Source organism: Hemitrygon akajei, chromosome 1 (assembly GCF_048418815.1).
Source record: "Hemitrygon akajei chromosome 1, sHemAka1.3, whole genome shotgun sequence".
NCBI lineage: Eukaryota > Metazoa > Chordata > Chondrichthyes > Myliobatiformes > Dasyatidae > Hemitrygon > Hemitrygon akajei.
This window is the reverse complement of record NC_133124.1, coordinates 14,862,158-14,877,160: the sequence shown is the minus strand read 5'-3', so window position 1 is coordinate 14,877,160 and position 15,003 is coordinate 14,862,158. Positions and strand designations below refer to the sequence as shown.

Here is a 15,003-nt window from a genome sequence, read left to right as displayed (position 1 = left end):
GAGTAGTCCATTCAGCCCTTTGAGCCAGCACCGCCATTCAATGTGATCATCACTGATCATCCATAATCGGTAACCTGTTCCTGCCTTCTCCCCATATCCCTTGACTCCGCTATCTTTAAGAGCTCTATCTAACTCTTTCTTGAAAGCATCCAGAGAATCGGCCTCCACTGCCGTCTGAGGCAGAGCATTCCGCAGATCCACAACTCTCTGGGTGAAAAACTTTTTCCTGAACTCTGTTCTAAATGGCCTACCCCTTATTCTTAAACTGTGGCCTCTGGTTCTGGACTCTCCCAACATCAGGAACATGTTTCCTGCCTCTAGCGTGTCCAATCCCTTAATAATCTTATATGTTTCAATCAGATCCCCTCTCATCCTTCTAAATTCCAGTGTATACAAGCCCAGTCGCTCCAATCTTTCAACATATGACAGTCCCGCCATCTCGGGAATTAACCTCGTGAACCTACGCTGCACTCCCTCAATAGTAAGAATGTCCTTCCTCAAATCCAGCGACCAAAACTGAACACAATACTCCAGGTGTTGTCTCACCAAGGCCCTGTACAACTGCAGAAGGTCCTCTTTGCTCCTATACTCAACTCCCCTTGTTATGAAGGCCAACATGCTATTAGCTTTCTTCACTGCCTGCTCTACCTGCATGCTTACTTTCAGTGACTGATGTACAAGAACACCTAGAGCTCGTTGTTCTTCCCCTTTTCCTAACTTGACGCCCTTCAGATAGTAGAAACTTGTTTTCTAACTCCTTATGTTCAACCTGTGGGACCTCATCACTTGGTCTGTCTATAACATTTGTGCCAGCCCTTTGTCCCCTTTGAGAATGTTCTGAAATTACAAGATATATTTTTTTAAACTCGTGACTCAAGATGCCGTAAATGCTGGAACCTGCCGGACAGACTCCGCTAGTGTAGTAGTATCTGGTGGGGGGAGTGATGTGGTTGTATGTTGGGGGGGGGGGGGGTTGAATTGTCGACATTTCCTCGCGTCGAAACCCTGAATCAGGACTGTCCGAAACGCGAACAATTCTGTCCCGCCACCTTTACAAACGTTGCCCGTCCCGCCGAGTTCCTTCAGCAGGCTGCTCGCTGCGAACAGGTTTTTTGAGCTTTGATGAGGATCTGTAAGTATATAAACCAAGCCGAGAAGAATTGCGATGTAAACGGGGAGGAAGAGAATGTCAGCTTTAATCGGCGTGTAATTCGATCGCTCTTTCTGGTACAAAACAGCCTTGAAAATTCCCGAATTAGGTTTTGCACACCGTCGCGCAGAACTTCGTGTTTCTTCCCCTCCCGCTTGGCGCTGCGCTCAGCACCATTCGAGATCCTCACACCTATGCACACAGACACACACACACACACACACACACACAACTAGGCCACTAACGAGCCCCGGAGGGTCGAGAAAACTCACCTGAAAATAGTCTGTAAGAAAGCCCCTCCCTCCCTCCCCCTGGCAGATTCGAAGTAAAGTTAGCGACCGGCAGCAGGGAAAGGTCGGGGAGAAGACGCTTTGCCTTGGATTGGTGGCGATGGATCGATTCGCTGCGAAGATCCCTAACAGTTTAAAACTGATGTTCACGAAAAAGAACGGGGAGAAAACTCAGCTGGTGACGGACCTGCCGAGCGATACGTATACCTTAACGCAAGGAAGGTAAGTTCCCTCTGCCCCTTCTTGTGGTATTTTTGTCGGAGTCGCCGCTGAGAGGGGACTCCCACGGTGGGTGGGTTTGACGGGATTAGTACAATCTGCCCCCCGAGAGCTGTGCGAGCCGACACAAGTGGCTACTGCGGGTTTCTGCGCTCGGCTTCAATTCAATACGAATATTTTCCACTACCTCTGATTAAACATTGGAGTGCTGGGGGCGGGTGTGTGGAGAGGGAGCCAAAGAGTAGGGTGACCATTCTGTAAGAAATCGACAATAAGCCCCGCGGAGAATGGTGCGCAAAAAAAACACTACACTCTGAAGTCACAGATCGGGACCGAAGCATTGACGCGAGGGGACGTCTGCGGGAGAGGTGATGATCGGGGTTCAGTCAAATTGGGCGCGGATCCGGATCGCCGCCTGATTGTTGTTCGGTGTGTAGCCGGACAAAGAGAGCTTCCTGACCAAACACAATCCGGATTTATCCGCAGGGATCTGTGCTGGGACCTCTGCGGTGGGTTGGTAAACTGGCGGATGACGCCGAGATTGGCGGAGCTGTGTGGATAGTGTAGGAGACTGCTAAAGCACGAAATAGACCAGTTGCAGATATGGGCTGAGAAATGGGTTGAAGTTTAACCCAGATAACTGTGAGGTATTGCACCGTGGGGGGGGGGGGGGGAATGCAAAGAGACAGTACACTATTAAAGGGCAAGGTCCTTAACAGTGTTGCTTTGCAGAGAGATCTTGGGATCAAAGTTCATAGCTCCTTGGAAGTGACTGCTCAGGTCGATAAGATCGTTAAGAAGGCTGATGCAATGCTTGCTTTTATTAGTCAGGACATAAGAGTTCAAAGGTCCGAAGGTTCTGGTGTAACTTTAGACAGTATAAAACTGAGTTAGGCCACATCTGGACTGTTGCATACAGTTCTGGTTGCCCCACTATAGGAAGGATGTCGAGGCTTCCGGGAGGGTGCAGAAGAGGTTTACCTGGTTTAGAGGGCGTGTGCTATCAGGAGAGGCTGGACAAACTTGGGTTGCTTTCTCTAGAGACGCAGAAGCTGAGGGGAGACCAGACAGAGGGGCGCAGATAGAGTGGACTGAGAGTGTCTGTTCCCCAGGGTCGAAATGCCTAATACCAGAGGGCATGCGTTGAAGATGAGAGGGGGTAGGTTTAAGGGGCATGTGAGGGGTAAGTTTTTTACTCAGTGGTGGATGCATGGTGGTAGAGGCAAATACATTAGAGGCTTTTGAGAGATATTTGTAGATGTAACACTGAGCGTCATTTCTGCCTGTGGCCATCAAACTTTACAACTCCTCCCTCGGAGTGTCAGAAACCCTGAGCCAATAGGCTAGTCCTGGACTTATTTCCACTTGGCATGATTAACATATTATTATTTAATTATTTATGGTTTTATATTGCTCTATTTCTTCACTATTCTTGGTTGGCGCGGCTGTAATGAAACCCAATTTCCCTCGGGATCAATAAAGTATGTCTGTCTGTCTGGATAGGCACATGGATGTGAGGAAGATTGAGGGATAGGAACATGGTGGAGGTAGGTAGGATTAGTGTTTGGGTGTTTTTGATTTGCTTTTTGGCTGGTTTGGCACAACGTTGTGGGCCGAATGGCCTGTCCCTGTGCTGCACTCTTCTGTGTTCTATGTCTGCCTCCTCAAGGGTCACTGCTCTCCCAGTCCTTGGTCAAGTTACATCGGTGGCCCAGGGCACTGATGGAACTGCCCCAAAAAAAAGTGTTTGGTGTAAAACTTTACAGTGCCAGCTGTAAGATTGGGGTTCGATTGGGGTACTTTTAAGAAGTTTGTATGTTCTCCCCATGACTGCATGTGTTTCCTCCAGGTGCTCCCAATTTTCTCCCACAATCCAAACATCTCCGAGTAAGGGTTAGGGACTTGTGGAAATGCTATCTTGGTGCCGGAAACATCGTGACACTTGCCCCCAGCACATCGTGGACTGTGTTGATCGATGACGAAAACAACATATACTTTGTTGTATATGTGACAAATCAAGCTCATCTTCTCTTCAAATCTTCTAAATTCATTGGCAGACCAGGCAAGCCAATGTCAGTGGACTCTCCCAGGCCAACATCAATGATCCTGAACAAAACAGGATCAATGGACCTGCTGGTTAGATTACATAGATTAGGAAATTGTGGGCATACTGTGTTGACAACTTGCAGGCTCCCCCAACACATCCTCAGACTGCATTGGTTGTTGACACAAACCATTCATTCACTGTATGGCTTGGTATTTCAATGTGTCAGATAAGACCATAAGACATAGGAACAGAATTAGGCCATTTGGCCCATCGAGTCTGCTCCGCCATTCGATCATGGTTGATCCTTCTTTCTTCCTCTCCTCAACCTCAGCTCTCAGCCTTCTCCCCATAACCTTTGATGCCATGAACAATCAAGAACCAAATCTCTATTCTTTATCTTTGCTTGGCGTCAACCTTGGGAAGTAGAACATTATCTACTTACTTATTGAGGTACATGCAGAATAGACCCTTCTGGCACTTTGAAGCTTGCACAGAACAGCACAAAATGGAATACAGAACAGCAGAACAGTAAAAAAAATGTGAACCAGGGCAATACAACAGCATGCCCTTCAACCCTAACCGTTCATCTTTGGACTGTGGGAGGAAACCGGAGCACCCGGAGGAAACCCACACAGCCACAGGGAGAATGTACAAACTCCTTACAGACTGCAGCAGGAATTGAACCCTGATCTGGCGCTGTAACAGCGTTCCTAACTGTTACACTACTGTGCCACCCTCATTATCACCCTTTGTTGATTGTAGGTGATGAAATCTTGTATTTGTCACTTTCCTTTATACTCCACGGAATTTAGTAAATGAATTCCAAATGCTAATCTGTCCAAATCTACGGCAAAATGGTGGGTATGCTTCTGTGGAGCAAAATTCTGAAGTGGATCCTCCAACTAATCACTGAATTGAATCAGATGAAAACTTTAAAAAAACAGCAGATCAACACAGGCAAAATGCTGGAGGAACTCAGCAGGTCAGGCAGCATTTATAGAAATGAAGAGACAGTTGGTGTTGAGGGCCAAGACCTTCTTCAGGGCTTGAACGAGAAGGGGGGGGGGGGGAAGACACCCGAATAAAAAGGTGGAAGGATGGGGAGGAGGACAAGTCAGGAGGTGACAGGTGAAGGCAGGTGGGTGGGAAAAGTAAAGGGCTTGAGAAGAAGGAATCTGATAGGAGAGGAGAATGGACCATGGGAGAAAGGGGAGAAGGGTAAAACAGATGTTGCAAATCTGAAAAAAAACATGAACATGCTGGGAACATTCATCAGATCAAAAAGTTCAAACTTTAAATTGAAGTTCAAAGTTCAAGGTAAGTGTGTTATCGAAGTGTGTATATATCACTATATTCTACCTTGAGATTTATTTTCTTGGGGGCATTCACAAGAAAATAGAAAAGGTCAGACAGCATCTGTGGAAAGGGGAACTGTTAACATTTCAATCCCGGAGCATTTCCCCAGGCCGAAGGAATTAGAGACAGAGAGTGGGGTTGTCAGGCCAACGTCAGACCCTGTACCTCAGCTGCCCAGAGCAACCTGATGGCCTCTCGGCAGTATCTCACAGCCAACCTCTTTTCAGTTATTAGAGCCATCTAAAAGCAGTTCAAATAGATGGAAAAACACGAGGAAATCTGCAGATGCTGGAAATTCAAACAACAACACACACAAAATGCTGGTGGAACACAGCAGGCCAGGCAGCATCTATAAGGAGAAGCACTGTCGACGTTTTGGGCTGAGACCCTTTGTCGGGACTAACCGAAAGGAAAGATAGTAGGAGATTTGAAAGTAGAGAGGGGAGGGGGAAATGCGAAATGATAGGAGAAGACCAGAGGGGGTGTGATGAAACTAAGAGCTGGAAAGGTGATTGGCGAAAGTGATACCAAGCTGGAGAAGGGAAAGGATCATGGGACGGGAGGCCTCAGGAGAAAGAAAGGGGGAGGGGGGGAGCACCAGAGGGAGATTGAGAACAGGCAAACAACTAAATATATCAGGGATGGGGTAAGAAGGGGAGGAGGGGTATTAATGGAAGTTAGAGAAGTCAATGTTCATGCCGTCAGGTTGGAGGCTACCCAGCCGGTAGATAAGGTGTTGTTCCTCCAACCTGAGTTTGGCTTCATCTTGACAGTAGAGGAGGCCATGGATAGACATATCAGAATGGGAATGGGACGTGGAATTAAAATGTGAACACTGGGAGATCCTGCTTTCTCTGGCAGACCGAGTGTAGGTGTTCAGCAAAACGGTCTCCCAGTCTGCGTCGGGTCTCGCCAATATATAAAAGGCCACACCAGGAGCACCGGACGCAGTATACCACACCAGCCGACTCACAGGTGAAGTGTCGCCTCACCGGAAGGACTGTCTGGGGCCCTGAATGGTGGTGAGGGAGGAAGTGTAAGGGCAGGTGTAGCACTTGTTCCGTTTACAAGGATAAGTGCCAGGAGGGAGATCGGTGGGAAGGGATGGGGGGGACGAGTGGACAAGGGAGTCAAGTAGGGAGCGATCCCTGCGAAAAGCAGAAAGGGGGGGAAGGGATAAATTTGTTTTGTAGTGGGATCCTATTGGAGGTGGCGGAAGTTACGGAGAATTATACGTTGGCTGTTAAAAGGAGGAAGGTATTCTCACATATCAAACAACTCAAAGCTGACATTGCTTTCCTTCAAGAAACTCATATTCGTTGTTTTGATAACTCCCGGCCTCTGTCAAAGTGGGCAGGTCAGCATTTTCATTCATCCTTTGCCGCTAAAGCTAGGGGAGTCTCCATTCTTATTAACTCAAATATTCCTTTTGAACTCCATAATAAGATATCTGATACCAAAAAAAAAGAAAGAAAGAATTATACGTTGGACCTGGAGGCTAGTGGGGTGGTAGGTAAGGACAAGGGGAACCCTATCCCGAGTGGGGTGGCAGGTGGATGGGGTGAGGGCAGATGTGCGGGAAATGGGAGAGATGCGTTTGAGAGCAGAGTTGGTGGTGGACAAAGGGAAGACCCTTTGTTTAAAAAAGGAAGACATTTCCTTCGTCCTGGAAAGAAAAGCCTCATCCTGAGAGCAGATGCAGCAGAGACTGAGGAATTGTGAGAAGGGGATAGCATTTTTGCAAGAGACAGGGTGGGAAGAGTAATAGTCCAGGTAGCTGTGAGAGTCTGTAGGCTTATAGTAGATATCAGTAGATAGGCCGTCTCCAGAGATGGAGACAGAAAGATCAAGAAAGGGGAGGGAGGTGTCGGAAATGGACCAGGTAAATTTGAGGGCAGGGTGAAAGTTGGAGGCAAAGTTAATGAAGTTGACGAGCTCAGCATGCGTGCAGGAGGCAGCGCCAATGCAGTCGTCGATGCAGAGAAGGAAAAGAGGGGGACGGATACCCGTATAGACTTGGAACATGGACTGTTCCACAAAGCCAACAAAAAGGCAGGCATAACTGGGACCCATACGGGTGCCCATGGCTATACCCTTGGTTTGGAGGAAGTGGGAAGAGACAAAGGAGAAATTATTGAGAGTGAGAACTAATTCCGCTAGACGGAGGAGAGTGGTGGTAGAGGGGGATTGGTTAGGTCTGGAATCCAAAAAAAAGCGAAGAGTTTCGAGACCATCTCGGTGGGGGATGGAGGTATATAGGGACTGGACGTCCATGGTGAAAATAAGACAGTGGGGGCCAGGGAACTTAAAATCATTGAAAAAATTCAAAGCATGAGAAGTGTCACGAACATAGGTGGGAAGAGATTGAAGAAGGGGGGATAAGACAGTGTCAAGGTATGCAGAAATGAGTTCAGTGGGGCAGGAGCAAGCTGAGACAATAGGTCTACCTGGACAGGCAGGTTTGTGGATCTTGTGTAGGAGGTAGAAACGGGAAGTGCGGGGTGTGGGAACTATGAGGTTGGTGACAGTGGATGGGAGATCCCCAGAGCTGATAAGGTTGGTGATGGTATAGGAGACAATGGCCTGGTGCTCCTTAGTGGGGTCATGATCAAGGGATAAATAAGAGGAGGTATCAGAGAGCTGTCGCTGTGCCTCGGCCAGGTAGAGGTCAGTACGCCAGACAACAACAGCTCCCCCCTGATCAGCAGGTTTTATAGTGAGGTTGGGATTGGTGCGGAGGGAGCGGAGAGCAGAGCGATTGGAAGGAGTGAGGTTGGAATCAGAACAGGGTGTGGTGAAGTCAAGATGGTTGATGTCCCATCGGCAATTAGCAATAAAGAGATCCAGAGCAGGCAGAAGACCAGAGCGGGGTGTTCATGAAGAGGAGGAGGGTTGAAGATGGGAGAAGGGGTCATCGGTGGGGGTAGGAGAGTCCTTGTCAAAGAAGTAAGCTCAGAGACGGAGCCGGTTGAAGAAGAGTTCAGCGTCATGGCGTACGCGGAACTCACTGAGGTGTGGGCGAAGGGGGACAAAGCTGAGGCCCTTACTGAGGACAGAGCACTCTGCCTCAGAGAGTTGAAGGTCGGAGGGAATGGTAAAGACCCGGCATGGATGAGAGATGGGATCAGAGGGGGGAGGGAGGCTGGTAGTGTCAGTGGAGAGGGAAGGGTTGGGGTGAGAGGAAGATGGAGCCCCTGAGGGCCCAGGAGCTGACGATGGGATCTGAGGGAGAGGGGATTGCAGAGTGGTGGTGGGGGAAGGGGAGATGGGAATCACAATCACAGCATGTGAAGACCCAGCCTGGATTTCAAGGCTGGAGTCGCAGTCGGTGGCTGCACAATCGCTTTGAAGCTGTCCATGGTCGTTGATGGTGCTGGAGTCCGGATTTTCAAAATGCCCTGGGTCGCTGGGGCAGCTGAGATCAACAGCCGGGGCAAATCCATGGCCGTTGGAACCCGTGTTGATGGTGCTGGAGTCCGGATTTTCAAAATGCCCTGGGTTGCTGGGGCAGCCGAGATCGACAGCCGGGGCCGGGGACACGATATGAAGACCATGCTCTGGGGTCTGCAGATTGAAGATCTTGCGATCCTTGCAGGAGAAGACCGGAGGGGGTGGGATGAAACTAAGAGCTGGAAAGGTGATTGGCGAAAGTCATACCGAGCTGGAGAAGGGAAAGGATCATGGGACGGGAGGCCTCAGGAGAAAGAAAGGGGAGGGGGGTGCACCAGAGGGAGATGGAGAACAGGCAAAGAAATGACGATTGCACGCGTGGATCCGACGGAGGATGAAATAACGGACAGGTCCATTGCAAACGGAGAAAAAGGTGTCCCGGAGGCGTGGAAGGGATTGTGATAGGGACGCCAGGTACCTTATCATGGCGGAGAGTGTCGCCTTCCGAGCTCGACGGGAGAAACAACGGGAGGCAGAGTCAATTAAATGTGAGTACCTGGGATCCTCAGAAGGTCCAAATTGAGAAGCTCGAAAACGGATCCTGAAGCCAACTGGAGTCAATTGGTGGCGGAGACACGTTCCAAGGAAGGATATATGGCTGTAATAGCGGGTCTGGGTCAAAATATGATCGAAAAGTTGAAGGGCTGAAGGAATTATAGATGGGGAGCAACGAGAGAGGATTTCACTGAACTCCCGTTGAAGAGAAGATTTAAACTTCTTCAATGTAGGCATCACTGGCAGAGGCTTCGCAGTAGAATTTAAAGAGCAAACACAAGGAAATCTGCAGATGCTGGAAATTCAAACAACACACACAAAATGCTGGTGGAACACAGCTAAGGCCAGGCAGCATCTATAAGGAGAAGCACTGTCGACGTTTCGGGCCAAGACCCTTCGTCAGGACTAACCGAAAGGAAAGATAGTAAGAGATTTGAAAGTAGAGAGGGGAGGGGGAAATGCGAAATGATAGGAGAAGACCGGAGGGGGTAGGATGAAGCTAAGAGCTGGAAAGGTGATGGGAAAAGTGATACAGAGCTGGAGAAGGGAAAGGATCATGGGACGGGAGGCCTCAGGAGAAAGAAAGAGGGGGGGAGCACCAGAGGGAGATTGAGAACAGGCAAACAACTAAATATGTCAGGGATGGGGTAAGAAGGGGAGGAGGGGCATTAACGGAAGTTAGAGAAGTCAATGTTCATGCCGTCAGGTTGGAGGCTACCCAGCCGGTATATAAGGTGTTGTTCCTCCAACCTGAGTTTGGATTCATTTTGACAGTAGAGGAGGCCATGGATAGACATATCAGAATGGGAATGGGACGTGGAATTAAAATGTGTAGCCACTGGGAGATCCTGCTTTCTCTGGCGGACCGAGCGTAGGTGTTCAGCGAAATGGTCTCCCAGTCTGCGTTGGGTCTCACCAATATATAAAAGGCCACACCGGGAGCACCGGACACAGTATACCACACCAGCCGACTCACAGGTGAAGTGTCGCCTCACCGGAAGGACTGTCTGGGGCCCTGAATGGTGGTGAGGGAGGAAGTGTAAAGGCAGGTGTAACACTTGTTCCGTTTACAAGGATAAATGCCAGGAGGGAGATCGGTGGGAAGGGATGGGGGGACGAGTGGACAAGGAAGTCGAGTAGGGAGCCATCCCTGCGGAAAGCAGAAAGGGGGGGAGGGAAAAATGTGTTTGGTAGTGGGATCCTGTTGGAGGTGGCGAAAGTTACGGAGAATTATACGTTGGACCTGGAGGCTAGTGGGGTGGTAGGTAAGGACAAGGGGAACCCTATCCCAAGTGGGGTGGCGGGTGGATGGGGTGAGGGCAGATGTGCGGGAAATGGGAGAGATGCGTTTGAGAGCAGAGTTGATGGTGGACGAAGGGAAGCCCCTTTGTTTAAAAAAGAAAGACATCTCCTTCGTCCTGGAATGAAAAGCCTCATCCTGAGAGCAGATGCGGTGGAGATGGAGGAATTATGAGAAGGGGATAACATTTTTGCAAGAGACAGGGTGGGAAGAAGAATAGTCCAGGTAGCTGTGAGAGTCTGTAGGCTTATAGTAGATATCAGTAGATAGGCCATCTCCAGAGATGGAGACAGAAAGATCAAGAAAGGGGAGGGAGGTGTGGGAAATGGACCAGGTAAATTTGAGGGCAGGGTGAAAGTTGGAGGCAAAGTTAATGAAGTCGACGAGCTCAGCATGCATCCCCTTGTCCTTACCTACCACCCTACTAGCCTCCAGGTCCAACGTATAATTCTCCGTAACTTCCGCCACCTCCAACGGGATCCCACTACCAAACACATTTTTCCCTCCCCCCCCTTTCTGCTTTTCACAGGGATCGCTCCCTAAGCGACTCCCTTGTCCACTCATCCCCCCCATCCCTTCCCACCGATCTCCCTCCCGGCACTTATCCTTGTAAACGGAACAAGTGCTACACCTGCCCTTACACTTCCTCCCTCACCACCATTCAGGGCCCAGACAGTCCTTCCAGTGAGGCGACACTTCACCTGTGAGTCGGCTGGTGTGGTATACTGCGTCTGGTGCTCCCGGTGTGGCCTTTTATAATTGGTGAGATCCAACACAGACTGGGAGACCGTTTCGCTGAACACCTACACTCGGTCTGCCAGAGAAAGCAGGATCTCCCAGTGGCTACACATTTTAATTCCACGTCCCATTCCCATTCTGATATGTCTATCCATGGCCTCCTCTACTGTCAAAATGAATCCAAACTCAGGTTGGAGGAACAACACCTTATATACCGGCTGGGTAGCCTCCAACCTGACGGCATGAACATTGACTTCTCTAACTTCCGTTATTGCCCCTCCTCCCCTTCTTACCCCATCCCTGACATATTTAGTTGTTTGCCTGTTCTCCATCTCCCTCAGGTGCTCCCTCCTCCTTTCTTGCTCCTGAGGCCTCCCGTCCCATGATCCTTTCCCTTCTCCAGCTCGGTATCACTTTCGCTAATCACCTTTCCAGCTCTTAGCTTCATCCCACCCCTTCCGGTCTTCTCCTATCATTTCGCATTTCCCCCTCCCCTCTCTACTTTCAAATCTCTTACTATCTTTCCTTTCAGTTAGTCCTGACGAAGGGTCTCGGCCCGAAACGTCGACAGTGCTTCTCTTTATAGATGCTGCCTGGCCTGCTGTGTTCCACCAGCATTTTGTGTGTCAAATAGATGGAAAAGTCCGTAAATTTAAGATATCTAAAACAAATAAATGTAATTAATACAACTTAAAACCCTAAGGAGCGGCGTGGCACCCTAGCAGCTTACATAATATTTAGCAACACTAGCAATTTGGATTGATTCCCGCTGCTGTCTGTGAAGAGTTTGTACATTCTTCCTGTGACCGTGTGGGTTTCCTCCGGATGCTTCAGTTTCCACCCACATTCCCAAGGTATATGGGTTAATAAGGATTAGTAATTTGTGGGTAAATTAGTTACATGGTTGTACGTTGTCCTAGGACTGTGCTGGTCCTTGGCACTAATGACGCATTCAAAGCTCAAAGTACCTTTATTATCGAAGTGTGTACTACGTACGACCTTGAACTTTGTCTCCTTACAGGCAGCAGCAAAACAAAGAAACCCAAAGGACCCATTTTAAAAAAAAAAGACCCAATGTGCAGAGAGAAAGAAAGCAAATCATGCAAACAATATAAGTAGGCAAATGGCAATTGAATTTGCCTACTTATGGCCTGAATATAAGTAGGCAAATGGCAATATAAGTAGGCAAATGGCAATTGCCATTTGCCTACTTATGGCCTGAATTTGCCTACAAATGGCCTGAAAAAGAATTGAAGTTCACAGAAGTGATTCCACAGCCAATTCAGAAGCCCGTTCAGGCCATCGTCACGGTTCGGTGCAGGAACGAGTAAACCTTGTGGAGCCGCGAGATGAACCGGCCCAGCCCTGACACTGTATATTTTCAATAATTCGATGCACATGTGGCAAATAAAGCTCATCTTTATCATTGGAACTTATTTATGATAAAGTAAGTAACTGGGTGGGAGAATCAGGTTTTATTACCACTGACACGTTGTGAAATTGCAGTAGCAGCACATTGCAATACATAAAAGATTACTACAAGTTACAATTAGAAAGATATAAAAAAATGAGTAAGTAGTGCAAAAAGAGCAAAATAGTGAGTTATCATCGATGGGCTGATTGTTTAAATATTTATTGATTCCAGCCCTTTTAACCTAATCACGGGACAGTTTACAATATCTAGTCATCCTACCCAGTACAGCTTTGGACTGTGGGAGGAAAGCAGAGCGCCTGGGGAAAATGCACGCGTTCCACGGGCTGGACGTACAGAGACTCCTGACAGAATGGTGCCTGAATTGGATTCCAAACTCCGGAATGCCCCGAGCTGTAATAGTGTCTCACTGATCGCTACGCTGCTCAGAAAGTTTATGACAGAGGGGAAGAAGACATTCTGAAAATATTAAGTTTGTGTCTTGCTCCCTGATGGTAGCAATGAGATATTTGAATGGTTGGTGGGACTCCTCAATGACGCACATGATAGGTTAATTATCGGGGTTGAGTTATAAGAAGAGATTGGAAATACTGGTTTACCATGGGCAAAGGAGGCTGAGAGGTGACACATACAAAACGCTGGAGGAACTCAGCAGTTCACGTAGAAGCTATAGAAATGAATAAACAGTCGATGTTTCAGGCCAAGATCGTCTTCAGGACTCGAAAAGGAAGGAGGGAAGATGCCAGAAGAAAAAAGTGGCGGGAGGGGAAAGAGGCGAGCTGGAAGGTGATAGGAGAAGCCAGGTGGGTGGGGAGGGTCAGGGGATGGGGAGGAAGGAATCTGATAGGAGAGAAGAATGGACCATAGGAGAAAGGGAAAGAGGAGGGGCATCTGGGGGAGGTGATAGGCAGGTGAGCAGAAGAGGTAAGAGGCAAGAGTAGGGTATAGAAGAAGAGGGAAGTGGTGAGGAAAAAAAGAAAAAATTTACTTGAAGGAGAAATTGATATTAATGCCATCAGGTTGGAGGCTACCCAGACAGAATATGAGGTGTTGCTCTTACACCCACATCATGGCAAAAGAGGAGGCCGTGGACCGACTTGTTGGAATGAGAATGCGTTTAGAAATGAAAAATGCTAACACGATGGAAGTGCACAGTGTTATGAGATGTGGTAATAGGTTGGATAGCCAGAATTTGCTTCCTATGTTAGGAGTGTCTAGCATAAGAGGTCTTAGGTTTAATGTGAGAGGGAGGAGAGTTTTCTCCGGGTCCTCCAGTTCCCTCCCACAGTCCGAAGATGTAGGTTAATTGGTCGTTGTAAATTGTCCCGTGATTATGCTAGGGTTAAATCAGGGGTAAATTGGGGTTGCTTGTTCGTGCGGATCAAAGAACTGAAAGGGCCTATTCACTGCTGTATCAGAATCAGAATCAGGTTTATTATCACCAGCGTGTGTCAAGAAATTTGTTAACATAGCAGCAGCAGTTCAATGCAGTACATGATAAAATAGAAAGGAAGAGTAACTACAGGAAGTACATATATGTATATTAAATAGATTAAAAATAGTGCAAAAACAGAAATAATATAAAAAATGAAGTCGTGTTCAACGCCCATTTAGGAGTCGTATGGCAGAAGGAAGGAGCTGTGCCTGTATCACTGAGTGTGTGCCTTCAGGCCTCTATACCTCCTTCCTGACGGTAACAATAAGAAGAGGGCATGTCCTGGGTGATGGGGGTCTTTGATAATAGACGTCACCTTTCTGAGGTACCGCTCCTTGAAGATGTCTTAGATACTATGGAGGCTTGTACCCAAGATGGAGCTGACTAATTTTACAACTTTCTGTAGCTTCTTTTGGTACTGTGCAGTAGAACACCCACCCCGGACTAGACAATGGTGCACTCTGTCAGAATGCTCTTCACAGTACATCTATAGAATTTTGAGTGTTTTAGATGACAACTCAAATCTCTTCAAACTCCTAATGTAATATAACCATATAACAATTACAGCACAGAAACAGGCCATCTCGGCCCTTCTAGTCCATGCTGAACGCTTACTCTCACCTAGTCCCACTGACCTGCACTCAGCCCAGAACCCTCCATTCCTTTCCTGTCCATATACCTATCCAATTTTACTTTAAATGACAATATCGAACCTGCCTCTACCACTTCTACCGGAAGCTCGTTCCACACAGCTACCACTCTCTGAGTAAAGAAATTCCCCCTCGTGTTACACTTAAACTTTTGCTCCCTAACTCTCAACTCATGTCCTCTTGTTTGAATCTCCCCTACGCTCAATGGAACAAGCCTATCCATGTCAACTCTATCTATCCCCCTCATAATTTTAAATACCTCTATCAAGTCCCCCCTCAATCTTCTACGCTCCAAAGAATAAAGACCTAACTTGTGCAATCTTTCCCTGTAACTTAAGTGCTGAAACCCAGGTAACATTTTAGTAAATCTTCTCTGTACTTTCTCTATTTTGTTGCCATCTTTCCTATAATTCGGTGACCAGAACTGTACACAATACTCCA

The 15,003-nt window shown here is 47.9% G+C and overlaps 1 protein-coding gene across 2 annotated transcripts in view; it reads left to right on the top strand.

The window, feature by feature from the left end:
* Nucleotides 1–1,006: 1,006 nt before the first annotated feature.
* The window catches only part of LOC140723439 (proton-coupled zinc antiporter SLC30A8-like), a 67,365-nt gene continuing 53,368 nt past the window's right edge, over nt 1,007–15,003 (top strand). For both annotated transcript variants that reach the window (XM_073038097.1, XM_073038040.1), the window contains exons 1-2: nt 1,007–1,132; nt 1,469–1,662. In XM_073038097.1, coding sequence (XP_072894198.1) covers nt 1,541–1,662 — 122 coding nt within the window. In that variant the 5' untranslated portion in view covers nt 1,007–1,132; nt 1,469–1,540. The remainder of the gene's footprint in view (nt 1,133–1,468; nt 1,663–15,003) is intronic.